Source organism: Microtus pennsylvanicus, chromosome 9 (assembly GCF_037038515.1).
Source record: "Microtus pennsylvanicus isolate mMicPen1 chromosome 9, mMicPen1.hap1, whole genome shotgun sequence".
Classification (NCBI taxonomy): Eukaryota; Metazoa; Chordata; class Mammalia; order Rodentia; family Cricetidae; genus Microtus; species Microtus pennsylvanicus.
In genome coordinates this window covers 65,783,698-65,800,605 of record NC_134587.1, presented here as the reverse complement: position 1 = coordinate 65,800,605, position 16,908 = coordinate 65,783,698, and the positions used below count along the sequence as shown (strand labels likewise).

General features: G+C 42.7%; 2 protein-coding genes across 2 annotated transcripts; one reads left to right on the top strand and one right to left on the bottom strand.

The window, feature by feature from the left end:
* Positions 1–7,471: 7,471 nt before the first annotated feature.
* Positions 7,472–10,544, bottom strand: LOC142856875 (beta-defensin 12-like). The gene is made up of 3 exons (XM_075984516.1): positions 10,475–10,544; positions 10,091–10,132; positions 7,472–8,124 (listed from the first exon to the last, which is right to left on the bottom strand). Exons 1-3 carry the CDS (start codon positions 10,542–10,544, stop codon positions 8,000–8,002), a joined length of 237 nt encoding a protein of 78 aa, XP_075840631.1. The 3' UTR covers positions 7,472–7,999.
* Positions 10,545–13,010: 2,466 nt separating this feature from the next.
* Positions 13,011–16,417, top strand: LOC142856689 (beta-defensin 15-like). The gene is made up of 2 exons (XM_075984362.1): positions 13,011–13,059; positions 16,254–16,417. The coding sequence occupies exons 1-2, from the start codon at positions 13,011–13,013 to the stop codon at positions 16,415–16,417; spliced, it is 213 nt and encodes a 70-aa protein (XP_075840477.1).
* The last annotated feature ends 491 nt before the right edge of the window (positions 16,418–16,908 follow it).

The window sequence follows — 16,908 nt, the reverse complement described above, 5'->3', positions numbered from 1 at the left end:
ATTTATTTATTTATTTATTTATTTATTTATTTATTTATTTATTTATTTATTTATTTATTTATTATGAGACAGGGTTTCTCTGTAGCTCTGGAGCCTATCCTGGAACTAGCTCTTGTAGACCAGGCTGGTCTCGAACTCACAGAAATCCGCCTGCCTCTGCCTCCCAAGTGCTAGGATTAAAGGCCTGCGCCACCACTGCCCAGCTTCTCTGTCCTTTCTTTTGTCTTGAAGGATAATTGATATTGAATATTATTCAAGTTGAAGTATTTCCTGAAAATTTACCTCATGTATATTGAAACTAGTTCACCTGCCAGAATTAGTTATTAATTCTGGATTTCTACTCAGCCGTGGAGTTGCTTACCCAAACTGACTTACACTAAACTTTGCAGCTAGTGAAACGGTGGATGGCTTCCTTGAGTCTTTTTTTTTTCACCTGAATTGCAGTCGTCCCCTCCCCCCACTAAACAGCAGTTGATTCTTTTGTCCACCTTGTATGGAAATAGCTTTTCTCTTAGCCCTTACCAAACAGCTCATCTTGGCAGGAATCAGAGATTTAGAGAAAAGCACAAGTGTCATAAAACATGTCTTCTGTCTTAAGACACATGGCTCCAATGCTTACACCAACAGCTTTAGAGGGATGAAAAGAATCTGCGTGGATTCGGATGTTCCTCTCCAGAATGGATAAGGAGATGATTGTAATCTCTCACGTTCCCATCCAAAGGCAGCAATACTGAGACCTCCTTCAATGGCTTGACTCACATATCCATGCCGTCGGCATCACCTCAGTGTGGACTATGGACTCTGAAGTGTGCCGCTGAGAAGCACTCTCGAAAGGTTCAGCTGTCCTTTCCATTGCCACCATTGGGAACCTCTATAAGATCCTTTAGATGCAGGGCGGTGGTGGCGCATGCCTTTAATCCCAGCACTTGGGAGGCAGAGGCAGGTGGATCTCTGTGAGTTCGAGGCCAGCCTGGTCTACAAGAGCTAGTTCCAGGACAGGCATCAAAGCTACAGAGAAGCCTTGTTTCAAAAAACAAAACAACAAAAACAAAAAAAAGAACCCCAAAAGAATCCTTTAGATGACCTCAATGTTCATAACTATCTTGTTGTCAAATGGTGTGACATTATTAACTTATAGCATTAAAATTATCCTAGTAATTATGTATATACAGGGCTTTTCTTGTGGATCACATGGGGGTTATTCACACTACCAATGTATGGTTCAATAACTTACTGCAAACCCTAGTGGCTCAACCTACCTCATCAGGTGCCGCCCAGACACTGTGTACACCTACACTCAACCACTGACAGGTAGGACAATCTGTACAGCCCCCTGTCCAAACAAGTGCTGTGTTGCTGAACGTTTGGCCTGATTGACATCCTGAAATCTAGCTACAACTATCACAAAGTATGCAACTCTGGGCACTCAAGCTCAGTTACCCTAGTTGACAGAAGCAAAATAAAAGCAGTTAGTCAAATCATAACAAGCAGAGTCGTGCCTGTACATTTTCAGATGGGGTTTACTGAGTCGGATGTCCTGTGAACTTATCTTCCAGGGCCTGGAGTCAGAGTCAAATGGCTGGTGGGCATCAAGATGGATGCCTGGCATAAAATGGAGCTTCTCTAGCCATAACACCCCCAACTTTCAACCCTGGATGGAGACGATGCCTCATCTCTTCCTGAGGAGCTAATGGCTGTTGGCGGTTATTAGAGGCAGTGATATCACTTCTTCTAATGGTGTAAACACCGGAGGACTAGCGTGTGGGAGAATGGGTTCTGAAGGGAAGGCAGGAAGGTGCTAGGATGGGGAAAATATGATAATAATAATACTTCGTATATAAGTATGAAACTATAAAAATAGATTTTAAAAGAAAAATAGCACTGTGATACACACATCAGTCTTCAGAGCTTCATCAAGTGGGGATTAGAGATAGGAGCTTGGGCGACGTGGGCTGAAATCACGCTGCAGATGAGAGGTGTTGTCCTAAGAAGATCAAAGAGGAAGGCATCTTGATTAACAAAACACACCCGTTGGCATTTTTATATGATTAAACTCTCAGATACATTAAATTCCAGGGAAAAATTAGCTTGGAAAATTTAAGATTATTTTTACCAAGCTTTCACAGCTGTTTATAAAACTTTTTAAAGGTAAAATTATGGACTTTCTTCCCAATGATAGCTATCAGGATTTGCACACAGACACACATAAATTCTCGTGTGTGTGGTGTGGTGTGTGTGTATTTGTGGTATGTATGTGTGCACACGCAAGCACACACAAGAGCTTGCGTATATTTGTCAGAACACGTGTGACATTCATGTGGTGGCCAGAAGAGATCTCAGCTGTTATTTTTTTCAGGTCTTACCCTCTCTTTTTGAGACAGGGTTTCTCAGTGGTGTGTCGCTGGCACATCTGAGAGCCTGACCTGTCACTGAGCCCCACCTCCCCAGACCTGGGATTACAGCTCTGGGCCTGCAAATACCTGGCTTTTAAATGTGTGCACTGATGATTGAACTCATGTCCTCGTGTTTCCAGGGAGTCAGTCACATTACTGATAGACTTATCTCCTGTGTCCCCATAATACTCTCAAATAGAACCTCTTGACAGAGACAAGTTTGTTTTAAAAACTGATTTTATCTTCATAATTATTCTCTATTGGAGTTATGTGTGGATTTAGCTCCTGTTTTAGGATACTAGTTTATTATTTAAGAGATAAACTCAGTTAAGGGCATCACTCTAAACATTTCCATTGTTCACGTTTGGCTCCAACGGACTTTTACTATCGCGAATTACAGTACTCTTTCCTTTTCCCAAGTGTGTTACTTGCTCATTAGGATATATCTGTCCAGACAGGATCAAATCACGGGATAGTCAGCAATGCCTTCAAAGAGTTTACAGAGAAAAGGGGGTGGAGCTGGGGTGCCAAAAAGAGCAGGATGCAAAGGAATGCTCACTGAATGACATTTCCACTAGATGGCGCCATTGACTATCTTCTGATCCTTTGAAATGTAAACTGTCCTAGAGAATTCTAAAATCAAAACGGAGCCACCAAAATGTGAAGAAAAAATTCAAATGGTATTATCAGGTTGAATTTTGTAAACCACACTTACTTCTTGAAATTGGGCCTATGCTCATTAATTCAATGTCTGACACCACCAAATTTAAAGTTTTGTAAAGCCATTATTTTAAATACAGACCAAACAAGCTTGATTTTATGTCAGGGTACACAAATCCCTGGCCTTCCAATTTTGTCAAATTAGGGCAAAGGGCAGGCTTGAGCATGCTTTTTTTTTTTTTGTGGGAGATGGAGCACGGGCTCAGCAGCGGCGTGAGCTTTCTTTCTCAGAAGATTGTTTTAACCTGTTCTTCCACTCAGCTTACCACATTTCCTCCTAAGACATCTCCCACCTTTGTGAACAGCCTTCCTTGTCCCATCCTTACACAGAACACTATTTACTGGGCATGCTAAGGACACGAGACACAAAAGCCAGACGTCTGTGCTATGGAAGGTAGTAAGTCAGAAACTGAAGGCGGGCTCATCCGTAGTGAGGCACTGTGCTCATGACTTCTGAGAACTGGGCTGTCTGCATGGGCTGTGATGTAAAGTTCTCTGTACGTGGCCTGTGTGAAACATATCTACTCTACAGCCAACCTGAATTTTGATGTGAGCTCCACTCTCTATGGAGTGCCGTGTTCTAGGCCACACACCATATGGAAGGCAGCCTAAACAATGCCTCGCAACACGTGACAGGGCTACAGTTGAAGCCACTGGTATCTTGCAAGTAGCCATTTACTGCGAGGGTCAAGTTCCCTCTAATCACATCTATCAGACACTGGGGGAGAAGAAAGACCTATTGTCAAAGATCTGCTTAAAGCTAGGGAGAGAACTAGAGAAATCAGTTGGTTTACCATCTTTACATGCTTTTACATGTTTTCTTACTTTGATCAGCCAATAAAAGAGCCCATAGGCTTTCTCTTTCTTTCTTTCTTTCTTTCTTTCTTTCTTTCTTTCTTTCTTTCTTTCTTTCTTTCTTTTTTTTTTTTGCCAGAAACAGAGTGTATAGGGTTTATGAGATATAGTGTCGAGAAAGTCCAGAGAGCTTTGTTGGGAGATTCTGCCTGGGAGATGGTGTTGAGAATTTAATCCTGGGAGCTGGTGTTGAGAATTCAGTGTTTCTTTCTTTTTCTGCAGCACAGTGGTGTTAAGTCAGCCCGACAGCCCCCGATCTTTTCTTCAAAGGTAAGGCAGTCAATCGCACAGTGACCATCCAGCTTTGAACAGAGATGCTGTCTGTAGAACGAGGCACTGCCTAGGGGAAGAGAGTGGCTGTTAGTCATTTACTAATCTACCAGGCCAAACAGTAAATTCTTAATTATTAAATCTGGGGGGTGGGGAGGCCAGACTCCTGGAAAATCATATGCAATGTCCTCAGGCATCATTTCCAAAAGGCGCAGGTCATTCCCCTGCTCAAATCAGCCGGCTTACACCAAAAGAGAATGTCTCTTCCTAGGAAGGTGGCAAGCCGCTTTCCAACTCCAACAAACAAACCTTTCCAACACGATGTTTCTTCTTTGTATTTCTAGTAGTGTCGGACAGAGATCAAAATTTACAAAGCAGTACAATTTAGTTCAAAATTTAAAAGCAGTGCAAAATATTATAGGCAGATCAACAGTAAACCATGCCCATTTATTGTAAGATCTTTAAGTTTCAGATGTAAAGTTAACCAACAACGCTCTCAATATTGCCACTGGCAGAAAAGAAAAGTAAGCACAGAGTTCAAATCATTTCATGGGTGCTTCCTTCTGCTGATTATTGAATTCACCCCCACCTCATTGCCTTGGCAATGGTGGTCACAGTTTTCACCACTACCTCCCCTGCCCCCTGCTTGCTGGAATTCCAATATAAATAGATTGAGTTCTGGGGCCGGTGAACACATAAGTCTATGTGCTGATCTGGCTACAGGGAACTCCCGAGGTAGGAGGGGACGGAGAGGACAGATTGAATCACTCTTCTATTCTGCACCCATTGTCTGACCTCTCTGCAAAGAGAAAGGACAAGCTAGCTAGGGACCTGGTTTGTAAGGGAGAGCTCGGCACAGGCCCTGTTCCCCGTATGCTCCTTGCTTGGTTCTAGGGCTGCCTCTTCCCAAAGGTTCATCCCTACTACCCAGGAGGCCTTTCTGCACCTCTTAGTGAGAACATAGCTTGCTCTGTTTCTAATACAGTTTCTCTATATTTTGCAATCTGGCTTTTTAGGGGTATTGTTTTGTGTGAAATTCCATGTATGTATTTTCTCACTCATTTACTTATTTATACATCATAAGTTTTGAATGGTTACTCTCTCAGGGAGTCTATATTTTATTAACAGAAATAACAGACGTATTGACGTTTCTAGAAAATTAAGGACAAAGATTCAGCTTTAATTAAAATTTTCTGTTTGTTTTGTGTAAGTGAATGAATGCAGGTGGGGACAATGTCTCCCAAGTCATAAGGACACATTGTTAGGATCTCTTTCTAACTAGAGCTTCTGAGGATGACACACACACTCAGGAGGATTAAACACTTGGGAGCTTATGAAGGAAGGGATGGGAGACCTCAGAATACAGGTAGCATGTTTCAAGGGTATGTGAGGAGGACTAGCCAGAAGATCCGTTTGGTTGCAAGGTTATACTGAGCAAACAGATCTGTTTGAAGCACCGAGTCTCAAGTGCAAACAAGTCAGGATGGTAGGGGTTTCAGTGAGATCATTTTCTATTTATTATTTATGAGATCCCAAAGAAAGTTTGAAATACTCTCAGGGCAAAGTATTTGAACCACTACTGAGACACTGAAAATGTTGATGTTTTCCATTTTAAAGTAGTTACTTTGTCATATGCTGAGGTGTGTTGAAGATTTGAAAACCAGGGGAGGGATCTAAAAGAACGAAGAAACCCAAATCCCCATGTAGACTGACTAGAAAAGTGGACCAGGTGCTCTAGTTGCTAAAGATCTAAGACAGTGGATTGGATTCATCTGTTTCTCAGCTCAGTGATTGGCTTAGCCTGAGATTATTGCTATCATAGAGCTGAACAGTGAGGTTTCCCTGAAGTCAGCTTGCTTTTCCAAAGACAGATCCTGATTAAAGTGCCAACACTACCTCTCCAAGGATTTTTCTCTTACCTGGGTGAAGTTGAACAAGAAGAATGAGCCCAGCAACAACTAATGAAAGGATTCTCATGTCTGTAACCATCAGTGGAGAGGAGATGAAGGAGGTACGGCATAGAGCCTGGCTCCTTTATTGAGAGAGCAGAGTCAGACCCATTCTGCTGCTCAGCAACGGCCTTAAGAGAGAATCATTTTCCATGCTCCATTGAGTATCGTGTGGGCCAGCAGATCAGGTTTTCGTCTAAGTCTTTTATCGGAGACAAGGCAGAGAAAGAACCCTGCTTTCTTGCCTGGAATATTCTATTCCATTTCTTCTTAGGCTTTCTCCATTCTCCTTTGTGTTCCATCTCAAGTGTCCCCGTTTCCACAAAACCTATAACCATGCTCTCTCTTCTTCCTGTGCCTTAAAATTTTATGTATAATGTACGCTTACAAGTTTTAGCCACCGGTTGTTAGTTAACTGATTGATACCTGCTAGAGTGGCTTTTAAAATTTGAGGTTTGGAATAAATTTTAGCTATCCCAATAGATATTAAATTTCATAGAAGAATCCAGCTCAAATTTGATTGCTTTTCTCCATTAGATTCTTAAATCAGTGTTGTTTAATTTTCTAGTGGGAAACTATCTGCTTGGGGAAATTCACAAATAAACAAGCAATTATATGCAAATTATTGTTAAATCTTTCAAGCTTATGCATATGTAAGTCTTTGAAGACGGTATATTCTTAAAATTTCTTCCATAACCATCAGTGGTGGGAAAGCCATGTATATTTTACTACACAGTTTTGTGCTACCAACAGACCCTAATTTTGTCCTAAAGGCAATGGAGCCAGTGTAGTTTTGTGCAGTACAGTTATCTGGAAGAATAAAAACCAACATCCACAACAGAGCGAGCGCTTGACAGATCAAACCATGTAAATTAATTTCTGGGAAATACGGAGCTGCCGAAAGGATGAGAAAGATGCAGAGAAGCCATCTTGGAGAAAAGAAAATGTCTAGTCAAGGAATGAAAGTACGGGGAGCCACCTGTGATGATTAAAGTGTTAACCCTGGCCCTCAGTGTGAGATATGATGGAAACTTTACAATTAGGGCTTTGAATCCCGCTGTGGTGGCACATACGTGCCCTAGTGCTCAGGAAGTGGATGCAGGGGGTTTCTGGCCAGCTTGGGTTATGGAGTGAGTACCAGCCCAACTGGACCGCGTACTGAGACTCTGTTTCAACAAAAGTAAAACCAAAAAAATATGTGTATGTTAGTGTAAGTTTATTAGGTTGCTGGGGACACTGTCCTTAGAAGGAGTTAGCATGTTTCTTATGGGGACACTGGCTGTTCCCAGAGAGTTTATTATGAAATAATGAAAATGTCCCCCACTCCCCTCCCTGCCCTCAGGCCTGTTTTCACGCAGCCCAGGATTTGTTCTCATCCACGCTCTTCTTCCAGGATGCCCTCACCATGGTCTGACACAGCGTGGGAGACCTCTACAGTCAAATGCGTGAGGTCACCTGATCTTGGACTTTAGTCTGGGAGTGAAATAAACTTTTCTTTATAAAGTAACTGAACTCAGTTGGTGTGTGACAGCAAAAGAAAAGGAGACTGACCTATGGGCTCTCTGCTCTGCATTCAGCCACACCTACTCTCGGGTGGTGACCCTGTTCCGTGCTTTATGAGAGATTGAGTAGAAGGTATTCATTGCTGTTTTGATTTTTATCATCTTAAAATGAAAAGGAAGCACAGAAACAAAAGTGAGGGGAGACGAACACTGAACTGCATTCACTGGGGCCCAGTTAAGCCACAGAACTTCTGGCTTTGGACATTCATTCAGTACGAGTGGAAGTTCCGAGGAGCGATGGTTGGTGCGTTCAGATCCTCTCCCGACAGCAGAAGAAGTTCAGCTTGCACCTTCCTGCAATCTTCTCACTTTCCAAGCACACCGTCCTGCATTTCCCCCGACCGAGCCAGCAGGTCTCACACACAGCAAATTCACCTGTGCCAGGAAAGAGCTGCTGAGATGTTCGCTGGAACTTGTTGGGAATGGGAAGAATGTCTTAGGCCACCCGAACACGTGTATGGTTCGCACATATGGTTACGGAGAGCATTTTCTACAATTCGCCCAGAGGCTTTGGGGAATGGCTCAATTGGTCAAGTGTTTATTGGATAAGCATGAGGACCCGAGTCTCATCCTGGGCTGGATCTGAGCTGGGGAGGCAGAGACAGTTGAGTCTTGGAAACTCAGTAGTCAGCTTGAGTTTCAAAACACAAGGTATGGATGGCTCCAGGGGAATGACATCTAAGTTCCGCCTTTGGTCTGCACATGTATATGAACACGACACACAGACACACACACACGCGCGCGTGCACACACACAGACGCGCACACACACAGACACACACAGACACACACGTGCGCGCACACACACACAGACACACACACACAGACACACACACACAGACACACACACAGACACACACACAGACACATACACAGACATAGACACAGACACACACGCGCGCGCGCACACACACACAGACACACAGACACACACACACAGACACACAGACACACAGACACACACACACACACACACACACACACACCCCATATAAGGAAAGCACTACCCCATAGCTTCTGTTTACCATGGTATGGAGCTGAAAAGAGTTAAAAACAAGAGAAGAACATCATCCATGTTCCCCAGGTGTTTATTGTCTTTCATTGTTCCAATATAAGTGATAAAATAATATCTCTTTTTCAGAACTATTAAATGTGCATCTGATACTACTGAAAAATTACTCGTGAAAAGGCAAGGAATAGATTAGGGTTTCAAATCCCTGAAGCTGGAATGAAGAATTTTAGTCTCAATGTGTGGGCCTAGTAATGGCCGTATATTTTCAATAAATTTCTTAATTTACCTAGCTTTATTCAGCTTAGGGACATATCAGAAATACCTGTTCACATTTTAAATTTGCTTTGTGGCCAAACAAATTAACTGTGTGATGTTTGTGCTGTAGAGTATTTACTTATAAGGGTGCTGTAATGATTAAATGGCATAATTGATGCATGTTTATTGAGACCTGGAGAAGTTGGCAGTCTATGACTTCCATATTTCTCATTCTGGAATATTGTCTGAATTTATTCAATAAATTACTATTATTATTATTGTTGTGTGTGTATGTAGAGAGAGGGGGTTATGTGTTTGGTACACATGCACATGTACGTACAGGTACATGCATCCATGTGTGTGCACATATAGAAGCAAGAAGAAGGCATTGAGTATCCTCTCCCTCTATCACTCTCAGCCTTGAAGCAGGGTCTCTCTTTGAATCTTAGCCATTTTTTTCTAGCTGGACTGGCAGATAAAAAGGTTCCATTGACTCCTAGCTCTGTTTCCACAGTGCTGGGGTTACAGGTTCAAGCAAGCCTGCATGGGGGCTTGAGTCCAATTTGGGTCCTTATGGTTGCACAGCAAGCACTCTTAACCAGTGAGCTATTCCTCCAGCCTTCCAAGAACATTTCAATATTTATTTAGTGTTTACATTTTGCTGTCTTCCCATGTAAGAGACTCCCCTGTGCACACCCAATGCTCGTGACTAACCATTATAAGCAGCTTTTTCTATAACAAAGATGATTTATTACAAAACCATTTTACTTAATCCTCCTTACTCCAGCAGCACACAACTGTGCAGACCTCATTAAATTTAGGTTATAAGATAAGGGAAACCGTGATCTCTAGGTAGTGCCAATTGGTGTGGATGAGATTGAACCTAAGCACCGTAAATGAATGAGAGAGTCAATGGAAAAGTACAAATAGGATCATGGGTTCAAGAAGAAGAGAAGATGGAGCCACGGATCCAGAACTCAGTCTATACATCCTTGGTTTTATCAGTCAAAGATAGCTAACTAGGCCTGAATCCCCAAGAGAAAATGAGAAAGTACGGGTAAGAAATATAATTTACCTCCTGGAAATGACTGGGAATACTCAAGTCCTGCCCAGGACCCTAAATTTAAAACAAAATATATATTAGGAAAGAATATTAAGGCAATAAATGACACTCTATAAGACTTTCCTGCATGTGACAGGGCTCGTGAGGGACTACCGATGCTATGGCTGCCATCTTTATTTGATACTCAAGACCTGAGCCAGGAAGATCAATGTACAAAACAAGAACAAAATGAAAATTAAAGCTCTATTCAGGTGGCTCTTAGGATACATGAGTACGGCTCCAAGAAATCTTTGGGGAAGAGATTTACTGTCAATTTCAGGGTGATACATGGAAGAGTCACCGGGTTTCATGATCTGCCCCCATCACCCCATCAAGGTCCCATCAGCTTTTCTTTACCTGATGGCAGTAGGGCTATGCTGAAGAACAAAGCACACACAAAAGAAAACATCGCTCTGCTCGGGGCCATGTTTGAGCAAAGATTCTTCAGAACACGAGATCAGGATTTCTTTGAGAGGACAAGAAGGCATTTATATTTGAAAGTAATGAGTTCTGTTTTTGGTCAGTGATGTGGATCAATGAAGAAAGCACAACTGCATGCTCCATTTGCCAAGATCAAGAATTGGAGCAGTGGGTTAGAACCTTGGAGCCTGCAAAGTCTTATTCCCCAACTCCCGGCCAGCCTGTGGAGCGGAGTGGGTGTTTGTGCAAGTCTGGTAGATCGCAGGGTAGAATGCACTCTTCTACTGTGGGAATTTAGGGGAGAGGATCTCGAGGGTTCTTCGTATCTTCCTAAGAACCAAAGCGCATGTATTGCCTTTGCAGCATGTTCCGGGGATCTGGTATAGTCCCAACACAGAAGTACTTTGAGTGCTCATGCCTCTTACAGAGCTCTGGCGGGGACTGGGAGGCAATCCACAGATGTGCACACTTGTCCTTCTCTTTCTCATTGCCGTATCTGGGAATGTTTCAGGAGAATGTGAGGGGTAAACAGCCCTTTTGCTGAGTTTGCTTTGAATCCCGTGCCTGTCAGACATCACATCACAGACGATCTTTAACAATTAAAACCATGGGTATCAAAAAGAATAATCATGTCATTCATGTCAGTCCCATGAATGGAGTCCTGTTTACTGCCACCCTGATGCTTATAGTTACATGATGTTTCTGATCTTCAGTCTTGGAGGCCGAGGTAGGCCTGGAGCCATAGGTTTATCAACAAGTTACTCCAGAGACCGAGGCAGGAGCATCATGGGCTAACACCCTGCCTGGGATATTCAGTGAATTCAGTGAGCTCAAGACCATAGAATACTTAAAAAGAGGGTTGTAGTGTTTGTCTAGCACACACAAAACCTTATACTCAATTCTCAGGAATCCTCTCTCTCTCTCCCTTTACACACACACACACACACACACACACACACACACACACACACACACACACAGAGAGAGAGAGAGAGAGAGAGAGAGAGAGAGAGAGAGAGAGAGAGAGAGAGAGAGGCACATACATGAAAAATGCAGACTATATAGTTAGAAAGATACCTACCAAGAAGATCACCTTTTATAGGTCATAATTTTTCAAACCTCAGTCTCCTTATCCTTAAAATTGTGTTAGAATTATGATATCTATCTCATGGGACATTTGAAAACATTGCATATAACATAGAAGTGTTTAGCGTAATGCCTGATTATTATTATTACTATTACATTCATATTTCTATATAACTTTGAACAACCACTCTGCTAAATGAGCATAGTAATAAGACACCTAAAGACATCTCCTATACTCAGATCAGGGCATCACTCAACCCTTTCCAGAGAATCTTGCATTATAAGGTAATTAACATAGACCTTCACTACTGGACAATGTGTGGAGAGCAAAAGACTGGTTGGAATGTCAGCCATTACTGGGATTCTTATCACACTCCTCCACTCAAGGCTCAGGGATCTATGTGGAAGAGGAGGTGGGACGATTATAAGCACTTGCAGTAGTGGACAACTTTGAGGGAACTCCTTTGACACTGATGCACATATGAACTCATGGAGACTGTGAAAGTGTGCACAAGACCAGCGCTAGATTAACAAATAAAGCTCCAGCACACTGCAGGGGAAGCGGGCACCAGGCTCAGTCCTAGACAAGAAGCTATTTGTGTGTAATTGATAGCTCTGGAAGAGGGAGAATCAGTTTTTGTCACTGGAGTGATGGGTGTATCAACCACACTCCAGGACATGCCTTATGCTTAGTGTAGTTGGCCAACACGAATCAGACAACACGAAGTTGGGTGGGCAGTGGGGAAGATCCGGGAGGAGTTATGGGAGCGGAAAGAATACGATCAAAATATATTGTGCAAAATTTGAAAAAAAAGAACAAACACAAACAAAAACAAGAAACCCTCAGCTAAAGTAAGATGAGTAACACTTGAAATGGGCTGCATATAGCAAAGTCCAGAATTTAAAACAAACAGTGGTGTGCATGCTTAGGTCATGTTCTTAGCCCAGCGTGCGCAGTTCGCAAAGATTGAATTTGGAGTTCAGAGTCCACCTGACCACAGCGCACCCGTTCTTAACTGTCATATGCTTACACTTTCACTACACCTGAGAGCTGACGCTATTAAGGAACACAGTCAGGATTAGCAATAAAATGGCTGGACTCCAGATTCGTCTCCCATGACCCCTGTCCCCACTCATCCATCTGCGCCCACCTCTGTTCTCTTCTCATGCCTATTTTCCTTCTTGGGAACTTTCCAGAACCAGAAAAGCAACAGCTGTAGGTTGAGAGACACCCACTGCGGCAGGTAGGCTCCGTGTAGCACGGCATGGGTTCACTCATTCTGTAAGCTTCACTGATCAAGAATCTTAGTCTGGAGAAATGTATAAAGGTGGGTGTTGCTTTCTTTTCCCACGGACACTGCGCTGACCCCTCACCGTCCTCCAGGTCATGAAGACATCCTTCTTTCTCTTTGTTCTTCTCTTCTTTCTGGACCCAGGTAAAGAAAACAAACTACTTTATATGAAGGGTGATCTAAGATGCTGGCCCAGACACAAGGTCTATCCTGCAAATGCCGAGGTGTGATCAATCCTAAGATGGAAGGATGCCTTTGGTCTGTTTCCTTGAAAGAGAACAGTTGCTGAAGAAGTTAACTTTCCTATAATGAATCATCTATTCATCAATAACCACATACTCATACATTGCATTTTCCATTAGTATCTATGAGAAGTTGTCATAGGTTTGAATAAGTTGCAGAACATGAAGAAAGATACTTTTTGATGCCTGGGTTTATGCTTATTAACAAAAATAATGGACAAAAATTAAAGGTGTAATTAAAATGAAAAAAAAACCCCAGATTTTTCAAATGTGTTTTAAATGAAGAGTAAATAGGCCATAAATAGATAGAAAAAGAAAGGTGTGGAGGAGGAAAGCCACGGAACTACATATCCATGTCCTTGTCCGTCATGGCAAAAGACCACACTGGAGACGACCACTTGTTTACTGCTTATCTTAAAGATGGATGCTCTGTTGCAGACTCCTGATAAAGAAATGCATTGAGTTCTCTACAACCAGTGCCTTTAAGAAAATTTCTGTTCTACTTTTAACTTAATGATACTCAGGCCTTTCTCGTTTAGTTTGAAATATTTACCCTAAACACACACACACACACGCACACGCACGCACACACGCACGCACGCACACACGCATGACTGCACGCACGCATGCACACACGCACGCGCACACATACACGCGCACACACACACACGCATGCATGCACACACGCACACACACACGCACACACACATACACACACGCACACACACACACGCACATGTTCATGCAGATGGGTGAAGGTTCATTTCAGGGACATACAGGTAAGGCAGAATTGGTACCCTGTGTTACACAGAGAGAGATGTGGGATATCTTTCCCGCATTAGAAGGTTCATCTCAGGGACATACAGGTAAGGCAGAATTGGTACCCTGTGTTACACAGTGAGAGATGTGGGATATCCTTCCCGCATTAGAAGGTTCATCTCAGGGACATACAGGTAAGGCAGAATTGGTACCCTGTGTTATACAGAGAGAGATGTGGGATATCCTTCCCGCATTGGAACTCTCTAGGCTCTCTCACCCTTCTGGCAACTTTGAAAAGATGTAGCTGTATCCTCTCCAAAATTAAGGCACAGGTCCTAATTCCAGGGAGCTGAGTGAAGGGACATTTGGGAGCCAATGTGAATTTAACTTTACTCCAGGTTCTAGTGATGTAGCAGCCCGTGTGTGTTGCTCACCATTTTGTGTGTGCCCCTGGTCTGTGTTGTGACAAGTCTATGTGATGGGTTTTGCATCAGGATCTGGAGATCTAGCCCTTCAGTGAATGAATGGTTTATCCTGCATCCTCCTGGCACTGATGTGAACACTGGGGTTGATGAGAGGTATTGCAATCATTCATATGTACTACAGAGTTAGTTAAGACAACACAAAATTATCCACTATAAAATTATCAATCATACCAAATGCATCACACATGTAGAGACTCCATTTGAGCCATTAGAAAGCTATCAGCAAAGATGTTCTTTTGTTCCAAAAACTGCTGGTTCATCACTGTAAACTGGATGTCCTACAAAGACTCTTGTGATGTGGGAGTGTCATATCAATCTGTTGATTTCTTTGGCTAAGCAATAAAGAAACTGCTAGGCCCATTTGATAGGCCCACCTTTAGGTGGGAGGAGTAAACAGAACAGAACGCTGGGAGGAAGAGGAAGTGAGGTCAGACTCCACAGCTCTCCTCTCCGGAGCAGACGCAAGAGAGACACCATGCTGCCCGCTCCAGGGAAGATGCACGCTATGAAGCTCCGACCCAGGATGGACATAGGCTAGAATCTTCCCGGTAAGCGCACCTAGGGGTGCTACACAGATAATTAGAAATGGGCTAAATTAATATGTGAGAATTAGCCTAGAAGAGGCTAGATAGAAATGGGCCAAAGCAGTGTTTAAATGAATACAGTTTGTGTGTAATCATTTCGGGGCAAAAGCTAGCCGGGCAGGCGGCTTGGGGTGTTGGGGGACGCAGCCCCGCCGCCGCTCTCTTATTACTACACTCTTGGAAGAAGAAGGTCCTGAACTTGTAGTCTGACATAGCCTTACTATATTAGGAGAGCAGAGAAAGTGTTAAATATTGCAGTGAAAGCCAGATTTCAAGGGGCTTTGAAACATGGGCCGCTTATACCTGCGAACCGACGGTCTCATAGTAGTTCATGGCCAGTACAGTTGAGGGTCGTCACCCCTGGATTATATGTTTTGCATAAATTTAAATTAGCAACTTTATGCATTCATATCAAATGGAATCTCTATACACTGGATACCTCCACTGCATGTACTGCAAGTCAGCAACTCTTGAGATTTTGATCCTGGTAAGACAGATTGTCTATCTTTAACATGCAGTGGTCTGCTCTTGTGAACGCTGCGGAAAAGGTGCTAATGCAAGAACTAAAATTTCATGAAAAATAATGAGTAAGATAATGAATGTAAGAGTCACAGCGAGCTTGTATCAACTACCCCCGCTTCCCCTAGACTGTCTGACTTTCACAGTGGCATCCTGGAATGTGGTAGAGAAATCAGATGTCTTTCTCTACTTGGGTATCGTGATGGCCCATTAGAAACCCATGGACAGAGATGTTCTTTGGCTTCAATCTGCCTGGGCCACCATTGTGAATTGGATAGTCTACAGGCCTCTTTATTTTCTGACTACTCCATTAAACCTTTGTTTTATGTATACAGCTACCACTTTTAATACAGTCTTGAGTCATCTCCCCCTTCTTGGGCCTTGCTCTCAACCCTTACAGAGTAGCAGTCTTTGAAAGTATCTTAGGGAAGTTCCTAGCGGTGAAAGTATTTATGAGCTGAGTTGATATTCTTTTCCCCTTCAGATTTGTATTTTCAGGGATGTCAGCTTCTGTCTTCCAAAGTCCTAATCAAAACTTTCTAAGTATTACCTAGTTCTTTCTGATATTTTACCTAGTGTGACAAAAGGCAGAGATGCCGCACAGAAAATGCTCGTGTTAGTAACCCATCTACTAGAGAACTAGCACGTGTAAAGAGACTGTTGCTGACGTCACACACCAATCACAAGTGATAATTAGCCACATTTGAAAAAAGAATTAACCTGAGTGGGGGTATCTCTTCTTTTTGTAGCCAAGAATGCTTTCTTCGATGAGAAGTGCAGCAAGCTTAACGGGAGATGCACGAGTTACTGTCTGAAAAATGAAGAGCTTACTTCTCTCTGTCGGAAGACTCTGAAGTGCTGTGTGACAGTCCAGCCATGCGAAAGGAGCAAAGGCAACGATTCGGCTACATAGAGATTCAGAGATGACCTAGCTGTGTCTTTTTGCTGTGGCATCTGCTGGAAGCAGATATGCCAATGAAAATAAATGGCTGCTTTTCTTCAGCTTGTTAACTCCTTCTTTCAGAAGGCCAAGAATGGCTATCTAAACTTTACGGTCCCTCTATTCTTGTTTATTTTTTTATGCTTTTGGGGTAAGGCAATTGTTCCAGAGAGGTAATACAACAGCCAAGAACCATGTAAGCAACAGAGATGGCACACAGAAAAAAGTAAGAAGCAGCCCACTTCTATGAAGCCAGCTATTTTTTTTAATAGTTATCAGTAGTATAATGGTTGGCTTTAGTTCACTCTGATTGTGTTTTTATATCTAGTTGGTTTTGATGTTGTTGCTGTTATGGTGGTTTGTTTTCACCCGGGTGATACTAGGGATTAAGCCCTCAAAAGAAGACCATTTACTAACATGACCATCAACAAACTTGATTCCCCTTCCAACAGTACACAAATCAC

Bases quoted from the DNA above. Each gene is read 5' to 3' on its own strand.
- LOC142856689 (XM_075984362.1), top strand. From the start codon at position 13,011: ATGAAGACATCCTTCTTTCTCTTTGTTCTTCTCTTCTTTCTGGACCCA. The intron at 13,060-16,253 runs GTAAAGAAAACA...TTCTTTTTGTAG, and splicing joins TCTCTTCTTTCTGGACCCAG to CCAAGAATGCTTTCTTCGAT.
- LOC142856875 (XM_075984516.1), bottom strand. From the start codon at position 10,544: ATGGCCCCGAGCAGAGCGATGTTTTCTTTTGTGTGTGCTTTGTTCTTC. The intron at 10,133-10,474 runs GTAAAGAAAAGC...TTTTAAATTTAG, and splicing joins CATAGCCCTACTGCCATCAG to GGTCCTGGGCAGGACTTGAG. The intron at 8,125-10,090 runs GTAAATTATATT...TTCCTGGCACAG, and splicing joins TTCCCAGTCATTTCCAGGAG to GTGAATTTGCTGTGTGTGAG.